The 14,841-nt window shown below is 37.1% G+C and overlaps 1 protein-coding gene across 1 annotated transcript in view; it reads right to left on the bottom strand.

Annotated features, from left to right (window-relative positions):
* LOC132847464 (kinase non-catalytic C-lobe domain-containing protein 1) overlaps positions 1–8,430 on the bottom strand; it is a 33,017-nt gene extending 24,587 nt beyond the window's left edge. Inside the window, exons 1-4 of the mRNA XM_060872763.1 lie at positions 8,116–8,430; positions 4,126–4,324; positions 1,880–1,938; positions 549–695 (exon numbers count right to left, since the gene is read on the bottom strand). Of these exons, the coding sequence (XP_060728746.1) occupies positions 549–695; positions 1,880–1,938; positions 4,126–4,324; positions 8,116–8,220 (510 nt within the window). The 5' untranslated portion in view covers positions 8,221–8,430. The remainder of the gene's footprint in view (positions 1–548; positions 696–1,879; positions 1,939–4,125; positions 4,325–8,115) is intronic.
* Between the last annotated feature and the right edge of the window lie 6,411 nt (positions 8,431–14,841).

Raw genomic sequence — 14,841 nt, 5'->3', positions numbered from 1 at the left:
GTGTGAGTGAATGAGTGTGTGTGCCCTGTGATGGGTTGGCACTCCGTCCAGGGTGTATCCTGCCTTGATGCCCGATGACGCCTGAGATAGGCACAGGCTCCCCGTGACCCGAGGTAGTTCGGATAAGCGGTAGAAGATGAATGAATGATAATTAAATATGTGCCAGTAAAACATAATTCATAGCATTCCAGCTCCAACTCAGTGTGTTATCTAAAATGTCAGGATGGAGTAGGTGTAGTCCACAGTGACATTTTCTATAAGAACAAAAAAAAAAGGGGGAAATGAAGAGTCTAATAATCTAAGGAAGACTCTAAAAAGATTTTTATATAGTGGATGCTGCACTACAGTTTATACTGCGCCAAATACCTTCAGAGTGAGCATCCATTTTTGAACAATGTTGTTTGGTTTATATTTCAGTGTTTATACCCTCTAAAATATTCACAAGTCTGTATTAGACTGTGCTCAGAGCACCATTATACATGATGACATTAATAACAAATCATTTATTTCCAATACAATAAATAGGAAATACAAAACACAAAGTAAACCTTTGGGCAAGGTCTGTCTCCTGGCTTTTCTTCTTGCATTTGTTCAAGCAACCTACACGTATCGACGCCCAACTCCACCTCTGTTTCTGGTTCTATATTGTAGCCCAGAGCAGCTGAAAGTGTGGATCCGAGCGAGAACACATGGCCCTAAAACAGAGGAAAAGTTGTTGCCATAGGATAAGATTATAGAAGCAGGTAGTGACAAGTAGTAATAATATTAGTGCTACTCAGCTCTTTATCTTTACCAGTGGAAATAGGTTTCTTTAGTTTAAAAATATGCTTCTTTGAAATAAATGTTTTTTGTCCAAATTATCATTGTGACTGTCGAGACACTGATATTAGTGCTAAATTCCAAGTGTGAAACTTAGTCATGCCTGCATGAAACTAGACCACCCACACGTAATTCTGTTTTGGTTATATCATCCTGCTATTCCTAAAGCCATTAAGTAGTGAGCACAGACAAATCCAGATAAAAGTGAACAGTGTCATCCATTTTCCTGCCTGCATCCAGGCCAGGCAGTATCTATCATCTGTGGCAGGTCATGCACTCTCTCATCTAGGCTACCAAATGAGTGCCTATCTGTACACTCCACTCAAACAGGACATCATAAATGATCGTCTGTATCCATGTCATGGTCCACTTTTCTTTTACAGGAATACTGGTATGTGAAAAGATGCTCTTTAGGTTATAATGGGAAAAAAAATTCATTTCAATTCAGAATCTCTTAGTATTTGTTATGTCCCCTGGTTGTTTTAATGACAGTGTACACTCAAGCTGATATAGACTCAAATTCTTTCAACACACGCTTCATTGAAAAAGAGGAGTTAACATTACAGCTACCAATAAATAGATCAATATCATAAATGTACTTTAATTTATATAGTTATATGGCATAGTACTAATCTTTTTTAATTTATAGTTAAATCTCCAGCTTTAAACAAATGAACAAACAAACAAACAAATAAATCAATCAATCAATAACTTCAGAATTTGGGAAGCACTGTATATATTTTATCCAACAGTGACAGTGTAATTCTTATCTTTTTGTTACACCAATAAGTAAGGCACCGGATTCCTGCCAAACATCAAACACCATGCATCCATAATCAAACATCGAACGTAGTGCAATTTTTGAGATTATGTATAAAAATACAATGCACAGATATGTGTAATATCCACGCCTTCTTCCAGCCACCAGAGGGAACCCTCTTTACAATATGTAAATAGTTTGAAAAAATCCTAGTCATAATGTTCTTACTAAATGAGCACAAACCCATAACAGTTTAAATTAACAGACTAGTATCAATGTCAGATAAAAGAAAAAGGTCACCTCAAATGTGTTCCCAGTCTTGTCAAACTCTGGAGGTACAAAGGAGCCTTCAGGGTCATCTGGGGAAATGATTAAACATTAAATATCAACTAAAATTAAATCAAAGTTTTAACCTTAAAGTTCTGAATATAAACAGTCTATTGCAAAAGTAAAGTGTACATTACAAAAATCAGTCATTTTCACCTGAAAGTACTAAGGTGAAATAAATGATGACTTTCATTTACTTTTCACATTTCCCTCTATACAGGATCCTCAATATGTAGAAAAAAGAAAAATGATCCATAAATATTGGACATATAAGAAAATTAAGATTTAAAAAAACATTTGACAATCGTGTTGCTGTAAAATAACCAGGGTTCCTGGGACCTGTGGAACAGTACACCATTGCTAAGTAGTTCTAAGTAGAACATGAGGGTTTATTTCCTCCAAATAGTAATCCAGGCACACAACATTACTTTCTAAGACCCAAGTGCAGGCTGCTGTGGAGCTTGCCGCAGCATAGCCTCTTCTAAGTAGGCCAAAGATTCTGAGGATCCCCAGCCTCCTCCAGACTGTTCTGCGGAGTTGGACATGTTTTATAGGTCAGACTCATTTCTTCTTGCTATCCTTGGTGCACTGTATTGCATATTCTCAACTATGAAAGATGTAGCAACTATGAAAGATAAAGGCAAACAGCACAGAGTCTTCACTGGCCACAGAACACTATACTACTACATCAAAGAAGTGTTGAGAGATATATTACAAATCCAGCACTCTTAAAATGTTCAAGGAGGAAAATGAAGGAGAAGAAAGTCACAGTAGATACTCTACTGTTTTTAATCATAATAAGTGCATAGCTTGACAAGCTACAATTTCTTGGTAGCAGATCTTCCTATCACCTTCCAGCTGATTTCAGTGTTGTAATTTGAGAATCAAAGTATTTTCAATTGCTTGGATATTTCTGAATGAATGATTTGGGATTTGACCATCTAGATGTAAAAGCTATTTGATATTTTTGTCTCTACAAAGCCCTATTCATATTTTCATTACTTGTGTACTACACCTACAGCCACTAGTCATCCAAATAGTACACGTTAAAACAGATCACTTGAACTGTAAATGTGGTGGAAATAAAGTAAATTTAAGCCTAAAATGAAAGTCAAAATTGTCTAAGTATAAATATATAAATTTAATAACATGTTTATTTGAAATTAGAAAAGGCTTGTTCATTGCTTTCATCGTCTTTATTTTAGTTGTTTTGTAGTTGGTGCAATATCTTTGCAAATGACTAGTTTAAAGTGTTTAACCTATGGATTAGTCTAAGCGAGTGTGTGGGCTGCTCAGATAACAATCCTTGGAAGAAATACAGTCTGGCTCTCTGTCTGTGCCACATCGACTCTTATGAATAATCATAATCTATCAGGGGAAATTTTTATACCCTTTTGAATTTAGGAAATAACCATTTGAATTTAGGAAGTAATTCTTCTCTCTCTTAGGAAATGAGCCATATAAAACAAGGTTTTGGTTCACCACTGTAGCTGTTTAGTATGTGTATCTTGTATGATAGAGTAATAAAACAACTGTCACTGTCCAGTGTGACCAATAATTAGGAGATACAGTATATTAGGATGTGAATGAGGAAGTCAGACATCTGTGCCTGCGTTCACTCTTTGAGGGCTTTGTCCTTTGGCTGAACAATTTGCTCATTCATGAGCCATGTTTCCACAGCTGGTTCATTTTCAGCTGAAGAAATTTCTAGCCTGGACTTATTTATGGGTAAAATATATGTGTTATAGGATGTAAATTCAACTAATAAGCAATTACTGAAACTTGTTTTATATCTATTTTATTTTTACACAAGTGGCAAGTCCAGTACTCCATACTACATGGATAATCCTTACCCTAGAGATTCAGATTTAGTTTTAAACCCTATTGCCTGCTTTCTAATATTTAGATCTTCCTGTTTATCTGGATTGTGTGCATAGGCCTGCAAATTTCAGCACAAAGACACAGTTACTGCCAGCAGAATCTCTGGCAGCAAACAAGACAAAATGATTAATATATAACCTTTATTATTGCATACTTTAAATCTGCAACTCTAGTAAATCTTATTGTTCTTTTTTAAACATTATAGAGCAGCCTCTAGGCTTTGTAAAGAATAATTTGCAAGGACAACAATTTTAAAGACACCTCCAAAAGTTCTGTTCAACAAAACTAGGCCCTTTAGACCCAAACAATCAGTGACACACAGAGGTAAGATTACTGACCACTGAGCTGTTCCATAAAGCACACGTTGCCGTGAGCATTAAAGGCCAGAGTGTCCGGGGTGATGCAGAGCGTGTAAAAAAGCGGAGAGCAGGAAATGCTCTGCAGTGAGTGTACACATTCTGCACACACTGCCCACACCTCCTGTTCAGACAGACAGCTGTCTCTCAGACACAGGATATCTGCCAAAGACACATTCTCCTGTTAAAGAAAGAAGTACATTATTATGAAAGCTGTTGAATGATAAGAGTTTACATTTAAATTCAGTACATTATTTATTTATTGGACAATTTGAGCTTTAGGAGAGTTTCACAATCCTTCTCCTAATTTTATAAACGGGATTCTTATAGATATTTTTAACCCTAAATCTCTCTCCATTTGCATTATATATAAAACATATTTCTTAACTTGTTTTACAGATATGAGACACCCTGTTTCACCACTCTTGAACTTCTTTGTTGGCGATGTTCATTGTGTATTTAATCACTTTAATGCCAGTGTAGTTGCGGTTCTAGGATATAAATGGGCTATTATTCAGAAATGATGATGAGAGTTCACATTTCTAGATGTGAAAGACAGAATTCAGGACCATAAGACTCATGATGTCATCTCTAAATCTGACCTAGTTGTATAACTCATACAGTGCATTCGGGATCATTGCAAATGACCTTTCTTTTTTTGTTATAGTCATTTTCTCTCTGAAATCATGAAATCACTCCATAAGGAAAAAGAAAAGGTTTGAACATAGTTTTGTGGATGAATGAAAACAGGGATATTCACAGTTATTCAGGACAAAATGTTCCATTTTTGGGTAATTAGACCATGTTGTCCAGTCCATTCAAGCAGACACCACACCTGAGTCTACTGACAATCAAGATCAACTGACAAAACAGGCTTGCTTGATACCCACACCGGGTGTATACAAACAGATACTCTTGAGTTGGACCATAACATATTGTTTCTCATGGCCTGAAAGTTCTTTAGGTGTCTTTTGGGAAACTCTAAACAATCTGTTATGTGCCCTTTAATCCGGATAGCGTCCATCTGTCAACTTCAGGTTCTCCGACCTCAACACGGGATTTCTCAAGAGCCATTGGACGGAATTTTTGATTCTTCTTCATCCGCCATCATCAATTCAAGTCCTTCTATCCATTTGCTCCAGATTGATTGGGTGTTCAGTTCAACTGTCTTCTTCTGAAGTTAGAAACTTCTTCCATTTTAAATATGTTTTATATATTCCATGTGTGTGTTTTTATTGGGTTTGTTACCCAATCCTTTGAATATTTCTTTCACTCATACACTAGTTTCACACATACTATGGCTTTCCATAAACAAGTGTTTCTTTCAAAATCATGTCTAATCAACTAAATTTCATCATAGGTGAACTTTAATCAAGTTGAAAAAAAAAACATTTCAAGGATTAACTTCAGAAATTGGATGACAATTAGCATAATTTCAGTTACATTAATGGAACTAAGTACTTATGTAAATTCGACCTTTTAAATTTTATTCTTAACACATTTACAAAACTTTGTGACCTGTGAATACTTTAACAAATGAGGAGCAGAAATATTTTACAATAAAGATTACATACATTAGGTGCAGGTACATACATTAATGAAACAAAATGTACCTATTAAGCACTATGAATATATTCTGAACACAAAGGTATTTGCTGTCTCTTGAAAATCTGCTGAGCAAAATGCACAGGGAATCAGGTACTGTCTCTAAATGAAAAGCAGGACAAAACTGAGAATCACTTTGACTAAAAGCCTTGCATCTGCCGTGTCTCACGTCACACAACTTTAACTGAGGAGAAACTTTTGTTCTACATCTCTAGTTCCCTAAATAGATTTTACACAAAATGTCTTGCTGTGATGATGTCATGTACAGTGAAAGAGTTGTTGTTTTTTCACAGACATTCATTGTTCTGTCAAGTTTGACTGGAAACTGTTGTTCAATACAAACTACTGAAGAGTTGTTTTGTGTGATAACGTTCGAAATCAGCAGAAGTTCCACATTTCTGTTTATTTATTTTAATCTATACAGCTCTTCCAAAGGACATGCATCTTCTGGAGCATCTTCAAGGTGAAAAAACACACTCTCACGCAGTCAGCACTGGGACTGAACAGGCCAGACCCAGAAAGCTGAGTATAAGACACAGAGCCTGAAAGTGCTACAGCAAAAGTGCGCCCCATAAATAGGCAAACTCCCACGAGACAGTGCAGAGAAACACAACCCCTCCATCTCGCTCGCTCTCCATCTCTGCAAATTACACACTTCGCCCTAGATAAGTTTCCTTTTCCTTCTAGCTTTGCATACTTATGTTCTGTAAACTGATCTCCCTCCAGTCATATCCATCATCACACTGAGATAGGCTTTTTCCTTATTCATCCAATTAACAAATAAAATAGGTAAAGTCTCATATCAAACACGTTGTGGTTATATAGGCAACTTTTGGATTAAGTGGAAAAGTGTACATTTTAAGAGTTTTTGCTATTCCTGTAACTCTAGCTTTCCTTACCAGCTGTGCTTTGTGTTTCCATTGTTACTTGAAGCAAACTGTTCTTAGGTGGATGGGTTATTATTATGTGCTTACATTATTGCGTGCTTGTTGATGGTTTAACATTTTCTTCAGACAGTACTTATGTGGCTGACATTTCTGTCTGGACTGTGTTTTAGAAAGAATGAGATTTTGAGGATACATTTTACTGTATCCTCGATTTATACTCATTACCAGACTTTAGAATAAAAATGAAGATGAGTGCCCTAACTAAATAATGTGATGAACAAACAACAACAAAAAGTTAAAATAACATCCTCCTTTAAATGACAGCACTGTTTGTGGGATATGTTCCCCTAATCCCCTGAACCTCAGGTCTCTAACTCTGCATAACAAGCATGATGTTTGCTTGGTTCAATCAAGAAATATCGTATGAGGAAAACTGATCCATTCCTGGAGTGCGCTATAGAAATAAGATCCAAGTAATTTTGCCTTGATAGTGCATGAGTCATGGTTAGAGACATGCTATATTAACGCCACAAAACAGCACAGACGCTTCTGCATCAGAAGATAAGCTCCCTCTGCTCGTGCTTCCTGATATAAATAGGATGAACCTTCTAATACATATCCGCAACCCAAAAATGTCAGCTATTTGCATTTTTTATTTATTAAGATGTGTTGTTCTTTATTTGCAGTGTATACTATTTACATCATATACATTTGTGCACATTATACCATATTCAAGTTAACACGGACAATTCAGGGCTAAAAAGATACAGATATTTGGATATTTTTAAACCAAATCTAGTGAGTGTTAGGAATTAAATTAACCTCAATTAAATTAACATTAAAAAAACTGTTAATGCAACAAGAAGAAATCATGATGTCGGCTATTAGACTGTTTAGCAACTTTTCTTACAGAAGGAATAAGTTATTCAGGGTAAAAAAACTTTATTCTTTAGACAGAAAATATGTTTTCTATTCTTATAAGGGTGAAGTTATACCTCTAATGTTAAAAAAAAAATAAAAAAATTTTTATAAAAAAATTTTCTAAATCCTAATGTCCTTAGAGAGAGACAATCCAAGGTTCTAGAGATCACTGTTATGGTTTTTTTATCTAATAGGATCACCAACGTTTGCCAAAAACAAACAGCATTCTGACAGGGAAGGGAAATTTGTTAATATTTATTTTAGTATAATAATTATATAGCATTCAGTTTTCTAGCCCCAATTTCTTATAGAAAACAAAATGGTTCCCTGGAGTTTTCTGTGGACAGTAAATGGTTCTCTTACCTTATACCTTGAACCCTTTTAATAGAAAAACATTGTGGGACAAACCAAATAACTACACCATGGTTCTATGTTGGACTGTTAATCATGTCTAATAAAAACTCAAGTACAGATGACATTGTTATTCTCTTCATGTTAGACAGGTTTGTACTTCATGCAGGATATTTTTTATTCATTTTTTTAAATCCAGATTTCTCACCTCATCCTCGAACAGCGGGGGTAAAGCCTCAACTTTTCTCCTCTCTTCCTCCTCTGGATCCTCTTCACCCCCCAGAGCAGCTGCATCGCCTCCAAACGTCTCCATCTCTGCTTTGTTTTTTATTAGCAGTTAAATCATGTTGGACAACTAAAACGATCCTCTCATGGAAAAATAGGTTGGTGTTGGTGCTGCGTGACTTCCGACGATCGACCTCCGGCACTGTAGAGCCCTGACACAGTGGCTCTAGATGTATTTTTAATGCCAAAAACAGAATAAGTGACAGGAATAACCAGAGGCGTTTGTCCCGACTCGCTGCGGTTGTTAATGAGCTCACGGCAACAGGGCAGTTTGCTAACTCTGCTGTCATGGCAACGAGCGGCGCCGCGCGCCTCCACAAAGAAATCGCACGCGGACAGCCGGCTTGCCAAATGATAAATTATCACCCGTACAACACAACCTAAAGCTAGCTGAAACAACCACAACAAAACATGACAAAGAGATGTGATTACAAAAACCTTTTCATTTTCTGCACCAAAGATCTGAAACATGTCAAAATGAAACTTTCACCAAGTTCTCATATATCACGAACAGATCTATAATTGACAAGCTATTATAATTATTTGTATTTTATTAAAATCTAGTCCTGATTAAACTGACCGCATTGAAAAATGCATTATTTGTTTGTTTGTTTGTAATAGAAACTGCCGTGTCAATCTAACCCACCGTGTTGATAGCTAAAGATAGCAACGACTCTGTTGTTATCGGTGAGATGAGTAACAATCTGGCAACCCAGTGTGGGAACGCGCAGGCGCGATGCACCTTAACGTGAGCGCCGCTGACTTTGGTCATGACCGATGAATTATTGACGTTCCTCAGATATGACGCAGGCTAAACAAGCAGCTGACGTCATGGACTCGTGTCAATGTGTATGCTTCACATGTTAAAAACACTTATGTAAGTATGACCTAGTCTGTGGGTGGTGTGCTGTGAAATGTGTTATTTAAGGTCAGTATCTGTAACACAGATGCACAGCACAGGGAAGCTGTAATTAAATAAGATCAAGACCTTAAACCAAGATGTGGTTATTTATACAGAAATATAATTCTGTGTAAATAGTGTTTACACAGAATGTTTGTCTGTAAACAGAGAAACCTCAGAGATTTGGTGCATGAAGCCTTTCCCTTAAAATACAACTCCTATCCCAAATAGGATTAACTTTTAAAAACAACAATTTGGGGATATTTGTGTCTAAGGCTTGGATTACCTGGTGTGACAAGACACTTATTATGTGACATTTTTATAAAGAGCATCATGATGATTGCACCGGTTGCACTACTGCTACTACTATTACTACTACTACTACTGCTACTACTACTATTAATAATAATAATAATAATAATAATAATAATAATAATAATAATAATAATACCATGAATACTACTACTACTACTACTACTACTACTACTACTACTAATAATAATAATAATAATAATAATAACATGGAAGGATGCTGGTGTATTTGGAGTCTTGCTTATCCAGTTAATGGTGCAGTGTTTGTGAAGTGCCTTTTACAGAAAAAAAAAAGCAATCTTTTCTAGGAAACATTACATTTCCAGCATTTGACAGACACCCTTATACCATTTTTATACATCTGAGAAATTGAGGGTTAAGGGCCTTGCTCAGGGGCCCAACAGTGGCAGCTTGTTGGACCTGAGATGGAACTCACAACCTTCCGATTGGTAGCCCAACACCTTGACCACCAGGCTACTCCATGCTCACAACAAACATGAATATGTGTTACTGGAATTTCTTCACATAGTTTTCCATTGTAAATGTAGGTTTCCTCAGGATTGCCTTGTTTCTTCCCACCTCTCAAAACATGCTGATACATTTCTTTATTTAGCACTCTTTTATCCAAAGTGATATACAAATAAGAAAATACAAGCAAAGTGATACATCAACCAGAGGACAATGCAAGTAAGAGCAAGGTGCACAAAGTAAAGTGCTAGTGTAAGTGCAAATTTGATTGTTTTGTTTGTTTGGAGTGATCTTTATCTGTGGATGTGAAGTTTTTGAGAAGAAGGTGGGTCTTTAGGTGGATTGGATATAAAAAACTACCCCTAGGTGTGAGTTACTGTGTGAATGTATGCTGGCTTACCATCTACTTTAGGGTGTACAGTATTTCAACTTCACTCCCATTGTTCCCAGGATAGGCTCCTGATCGTCCTCGACCCTCAACCCTTGCGGTCTGCAAATCAGCGCTGCCATAAACCTGATCTGGTTTTCCTAGTTGTTGTTGTTTTTTTTTGCTGTAAAAAGCAATTCACAAGGGACAAGTGGTAGCAATACCTGAAGCAGGGTCAGTTAGGGGGACATTAAATCTTGTCAGTCTTTTTATTGCAATTTCTCTCACAGGCAGCAGAGGGCTCTAAATATGACAGTCTGGCCTTTATCAGAACTCCAGCATGGTGTGGAAAATGATGCAGGTACTGAATAGGTTCCTAGTTAGCATGGAAAAAGATCTGCTTTAATACTTATGTTAGTTCTCTCATGCTGATATATTCTTTTGATTTATCATTTGGCCCTTAGTAAATGATTTCTAAGAATAATTCAGATATGACATTAGACATAAACGTATTTCCTAGCAGGACATGACAGGTGTAGTAATGGGATCTAATTAGCTCTCTGGTGATGGCTGACCTTCAGATGTCTTTTTATGACACCCACAAGTGACTAATTATGCAAATGATCACTGTGCATTGAAAATAGAAAAAAATATTATATTGAGACATATTATATCAAATAGCTGATCTCACATTTGGTCTAATTAGCAAGACAAAATAGTTTTTTACTTTTTACAACATTGCTGGACAGTTCTAGACGATTCTGTTGAAAATACGTTATTGGTATATTAGGCTATGTAATTCTTTTCTACAGTAACAGTTATTCTGACACTGATTCACATTGACAACACAGACTTTTTCTTATTAAGCAGTGTCAAGTAGGTGATATGCAACAGGACACAGGGGATTACAACAGGAAGCTGACAGGACAGTCTGAGAACATGGCTGCTGTAGTGGTGTTTAGTTAGCCTGTCATTCTCCCACACTCCCTTTGGGACTGTAGTGTAGTGGAGCCCAATGTAGAACATGCCGACTGAAGAGTCATGCAATATGATGACAGTCTGTCTGCTGGCATTTTTTAGGAGCTTAAGACAGGGTTCACTAAAAAATATGAGAGAGAAGAAACAATTAAAAAAACACCAGGCTATGTTAGCAGACCGTGAGTTGATAATATTCTTACACGTTCAATACAAACGAAAAAAAACAAAACAAATTAAAACAAACTGTATCTGTAAGACATAAGATATACTGATTAAAATCCATTCACATGTTAATGTCCTACTGGGTTGAATGAATTCACCCTAATTGTAATCTGCTTAACTATTGCTAAATTCTGTTAACATGGTCATGTGTGCTTCCCTCTCTATACCACATACAATGCTAATTGATGAGCATGCTAGACTACTTGGATTGTCTGAGACTGGACTTGCTTTCCCTATATTCACCACTACTGTGTTCTTTCTCAGTGTTTTTCTTATCCTCAGATGTTTCAGTGAATACTAGGTCAGTGGTTAGACACTGTACCATGTTTTCGTGGTTTCACCTCACTATAACAGACAATGTTTTCAGTTTAATCTAATATGTTTTTTAGGCTGGGGTTGTTTTTTCCTCCATGTAATTAACCCCTGAATTCCTTGGAATTTGAAGACGGTCAGCATCTATATGCTTTCTGCCTTGGCATATATTATCTGAAAGGTACAGTGTTTAGTCGTTTGGACACCTGTGCTGAATGTGCAATGATGCCAATGCTATCATGGCACACCCACCTAGTGGACTTGAACCCTGATTCAGAGTCGAATCTGATACAAATACTATTTAAACAACTTGCTAGTCAAATATGCTGATGTACAACATGTGCTGATAGGTACGGAAGCAGAGTGTCTGAGTCAATTTCCAGGCATATGGATGACCTAGGGGTACCCATGGCTCATTTAAAATTCATGATTCATACACTCATGTGGAAGCTCATCTCTTTCATGTCCTTCATCCAATTTTCCTCCCTGTCCCTTGGCTAATAATTGTCTAGCAGTTATACCGTCATATTTAACTCAGTGCTTTAGTAGCATATAAAAACAAGTACGGATTTGCCTCTGACTGCAAACACTTGTAACTGGCAGACTCTAAACTAGCTGTAACCTCCACTCTCAAAAAGTGTGGTTGAACAGTGACGTACAACTCACAGCACCAGATACATACTTTCACACAGTGCTAGAATTCAGACTGCATTCAAGGACGGTTTCGGACCAGCAGCTCAACCTCACCCTGGCTCTGTGACAAATGCTGTAGGTTGTACAATGGATCACAAGTAGGTTGGCCTGGAACAATTGGGTGTTATTGATGCCTGTATTGTACCCATGTACTAAATGTAGATAAATTGTTGACCTTCCAGTAAAAACTTTACAGGGTATGTGGCATACACACAAACTGTGATTACTTCAATCCACTGCTCTGTTTCAGAGCTAAACGACAGATGGAATATGGGGCAGGATACAGGGCAGGATATGGGACTGCTTTTCCAAACCTGGTTTATGCATGACACCAAGTATATTTAGCACAGTTTCCTTTGCTAGACCTGTGTGTGAATCAACCTGGTAAAATCTTCCTTCTGTTGCAATGGTCACACTTTTTTCCCTGCCACCAATGAATCCCTGAAGAGGAGAGTGCAGGTTTCAGAGTCATGAACGATCAGCTATGTGACACGTGTAGGTCACTGCAACCTGGTTTCATATTCAAACCCCCATAAACATTCCCTCACCTTGCAACAAGCCCCAGTTTGGGAATGTCATGCATGTAGGCCAGGCCTCTAGCAGGTACATGAATGGTCCCCCCACCACAGAGCTAAGCCATGAAGATATTTTAACTTAAATCATCATTCACTGGAGAGCAACTATATCAGATCAGTAGGTCTCGATGGCAATGGTACAGAAATACAAACAGTTCCAGTTCTGCTTTTGGTCCCAAACATTGTGAGATGTCAGGGCATCATTGCTTTCAGACACCAGCAGGTTGTTCTGTTGTTCTGACCCACTGGAATGGTTTTAAGTGTATTAATATTTAACACTTCAGCTGACACAGATGTATGGTAGAGGATGATTAATGCACAATGTTTCATTGGAATGCATGAACTATACGTCAGAGGTGGTCATACTGCGGTGCCTTACTATGAGTGGATTGATTATTGGTGGTGACAAATGGGATTTATATGGTAGGATTTGTTAAAAGGACACCTCAGTGAAGATGACTTATGATGAGATCTTATGATTTCGAGGATTTCTTCACCTATGAAACTGATTTGCGTTTGAAAGTCTTCAGTTATCATTGACACTATAGTGAATTTATATTTAGTGTATAGTGTATTTGACCAGAAGTAAGCAAGTGCCTCGCAATTCTAAGCACTGTATGACCTGAAGTATAACATGGAAATGTAGACGTATAGTCTGCTTTAAACCTTTATTTCTACTGTAGACTAAAGTCAGGGTAACAATATGAACTACATGATGATGATGATGATGATGACTATGTACACTATAGAGATTACACTATGTAATCTAATCTGTAATCTAATATAGGTTTATTGATTGTATCACACTTCTAAAGAATATTCCTACATCTAGCCTGGCTAACCGAGTCAGTATAGCATGAGACTCTTAATCTCAGGGAAGAGATTTAAGCCTCATGTTTGGTGGAAGCATTTTGGTTGAGGGTTCAAATTCTAGCAGCACTAAGCTACCACTGTTGGGCCCTCAAGTAACCCCTTCTTCTTCTTCTTCTTCTTCTTCTTCTTCTTCTTCTTCTTCTTCTTTTCTGTCTGCTGTTGATATTGTATGACATATGGTTATTAATTTGAATGTCAGTTAATTCAATGTTCAATGCATTGCATACTTTTTTCTGATTAATTAAAATTTCTTCAGTTAATATCATGAGGGAGATAAAGACGTGAAGAGAAAAACTGTTTGTTCAGAATCTGTAACAGTCAAGGCTTCAGGCAACCGCAATACAAACAACAATGCCAATGAACTAATTAAAACTGAAGTAAATATATGGGTTAGACACCCATCTGGAAATAAAACAAAACAAAACAAAAACAAATGGTAGCATCTGTAAACCCTAAGAAGGGCTCCATGTGTGAGCACTGAATTATGACAGAAAGCTAATCTTTAACAGAAGTAAAGCAATAATTAATCCAGATCATACCAAGGCAGTAATGTGACATGCTGGCCTCGGGTATGTCAACCAGGGTGCCATGCTTGTGTTCTTCTGACCTTGTAGATCATTAGCCTTGTAGATCATTAGCCATGTAGCCCAGCAGGGACAAGCAATGAATTCATTAATTTCACCAAGCAGCATCAGATATATTGGTCATCATGGCTCCAATTTGTTTTTAGTGTGTTTAAACAATCCTCACACGGATAAAGACAAACACAGGTTTATGGAGTCATTTTTATGCTCTTTGGCACCTGCCGTAGTGCTGCTTGTGATTTATTTGCTTCAAGAAAAAAGCATCCTCTAAAAGGTCAAAGAAGTCAAAGAATTTGGTCATGAGCCCCTAAAATGATGTTGTCGATCAGAGCCCATAAGATCCCACTACAATCAATGTGTCCTT

The sequence above is a fragment of the Tachysurus vachellii genome, chromosome 6 (genome assembly GCF_030014155.1).
Source record: "Tachysurus vachellii isolate PV-2020 chromosome 6, HZAU_Pvac_v1, whole genome shotgun sequence".
Lineage (NCBI taxonomy): Eukaryota > Metazoa > Chordata > Actinopteri > Siluriformes > Bagridae > Tachysurus > Tachysurus vachellii.
Note: the sequence above shows the minus strand (reverse complement) of the source record. Positions and strands in the feature narration are given on the sequence as shown.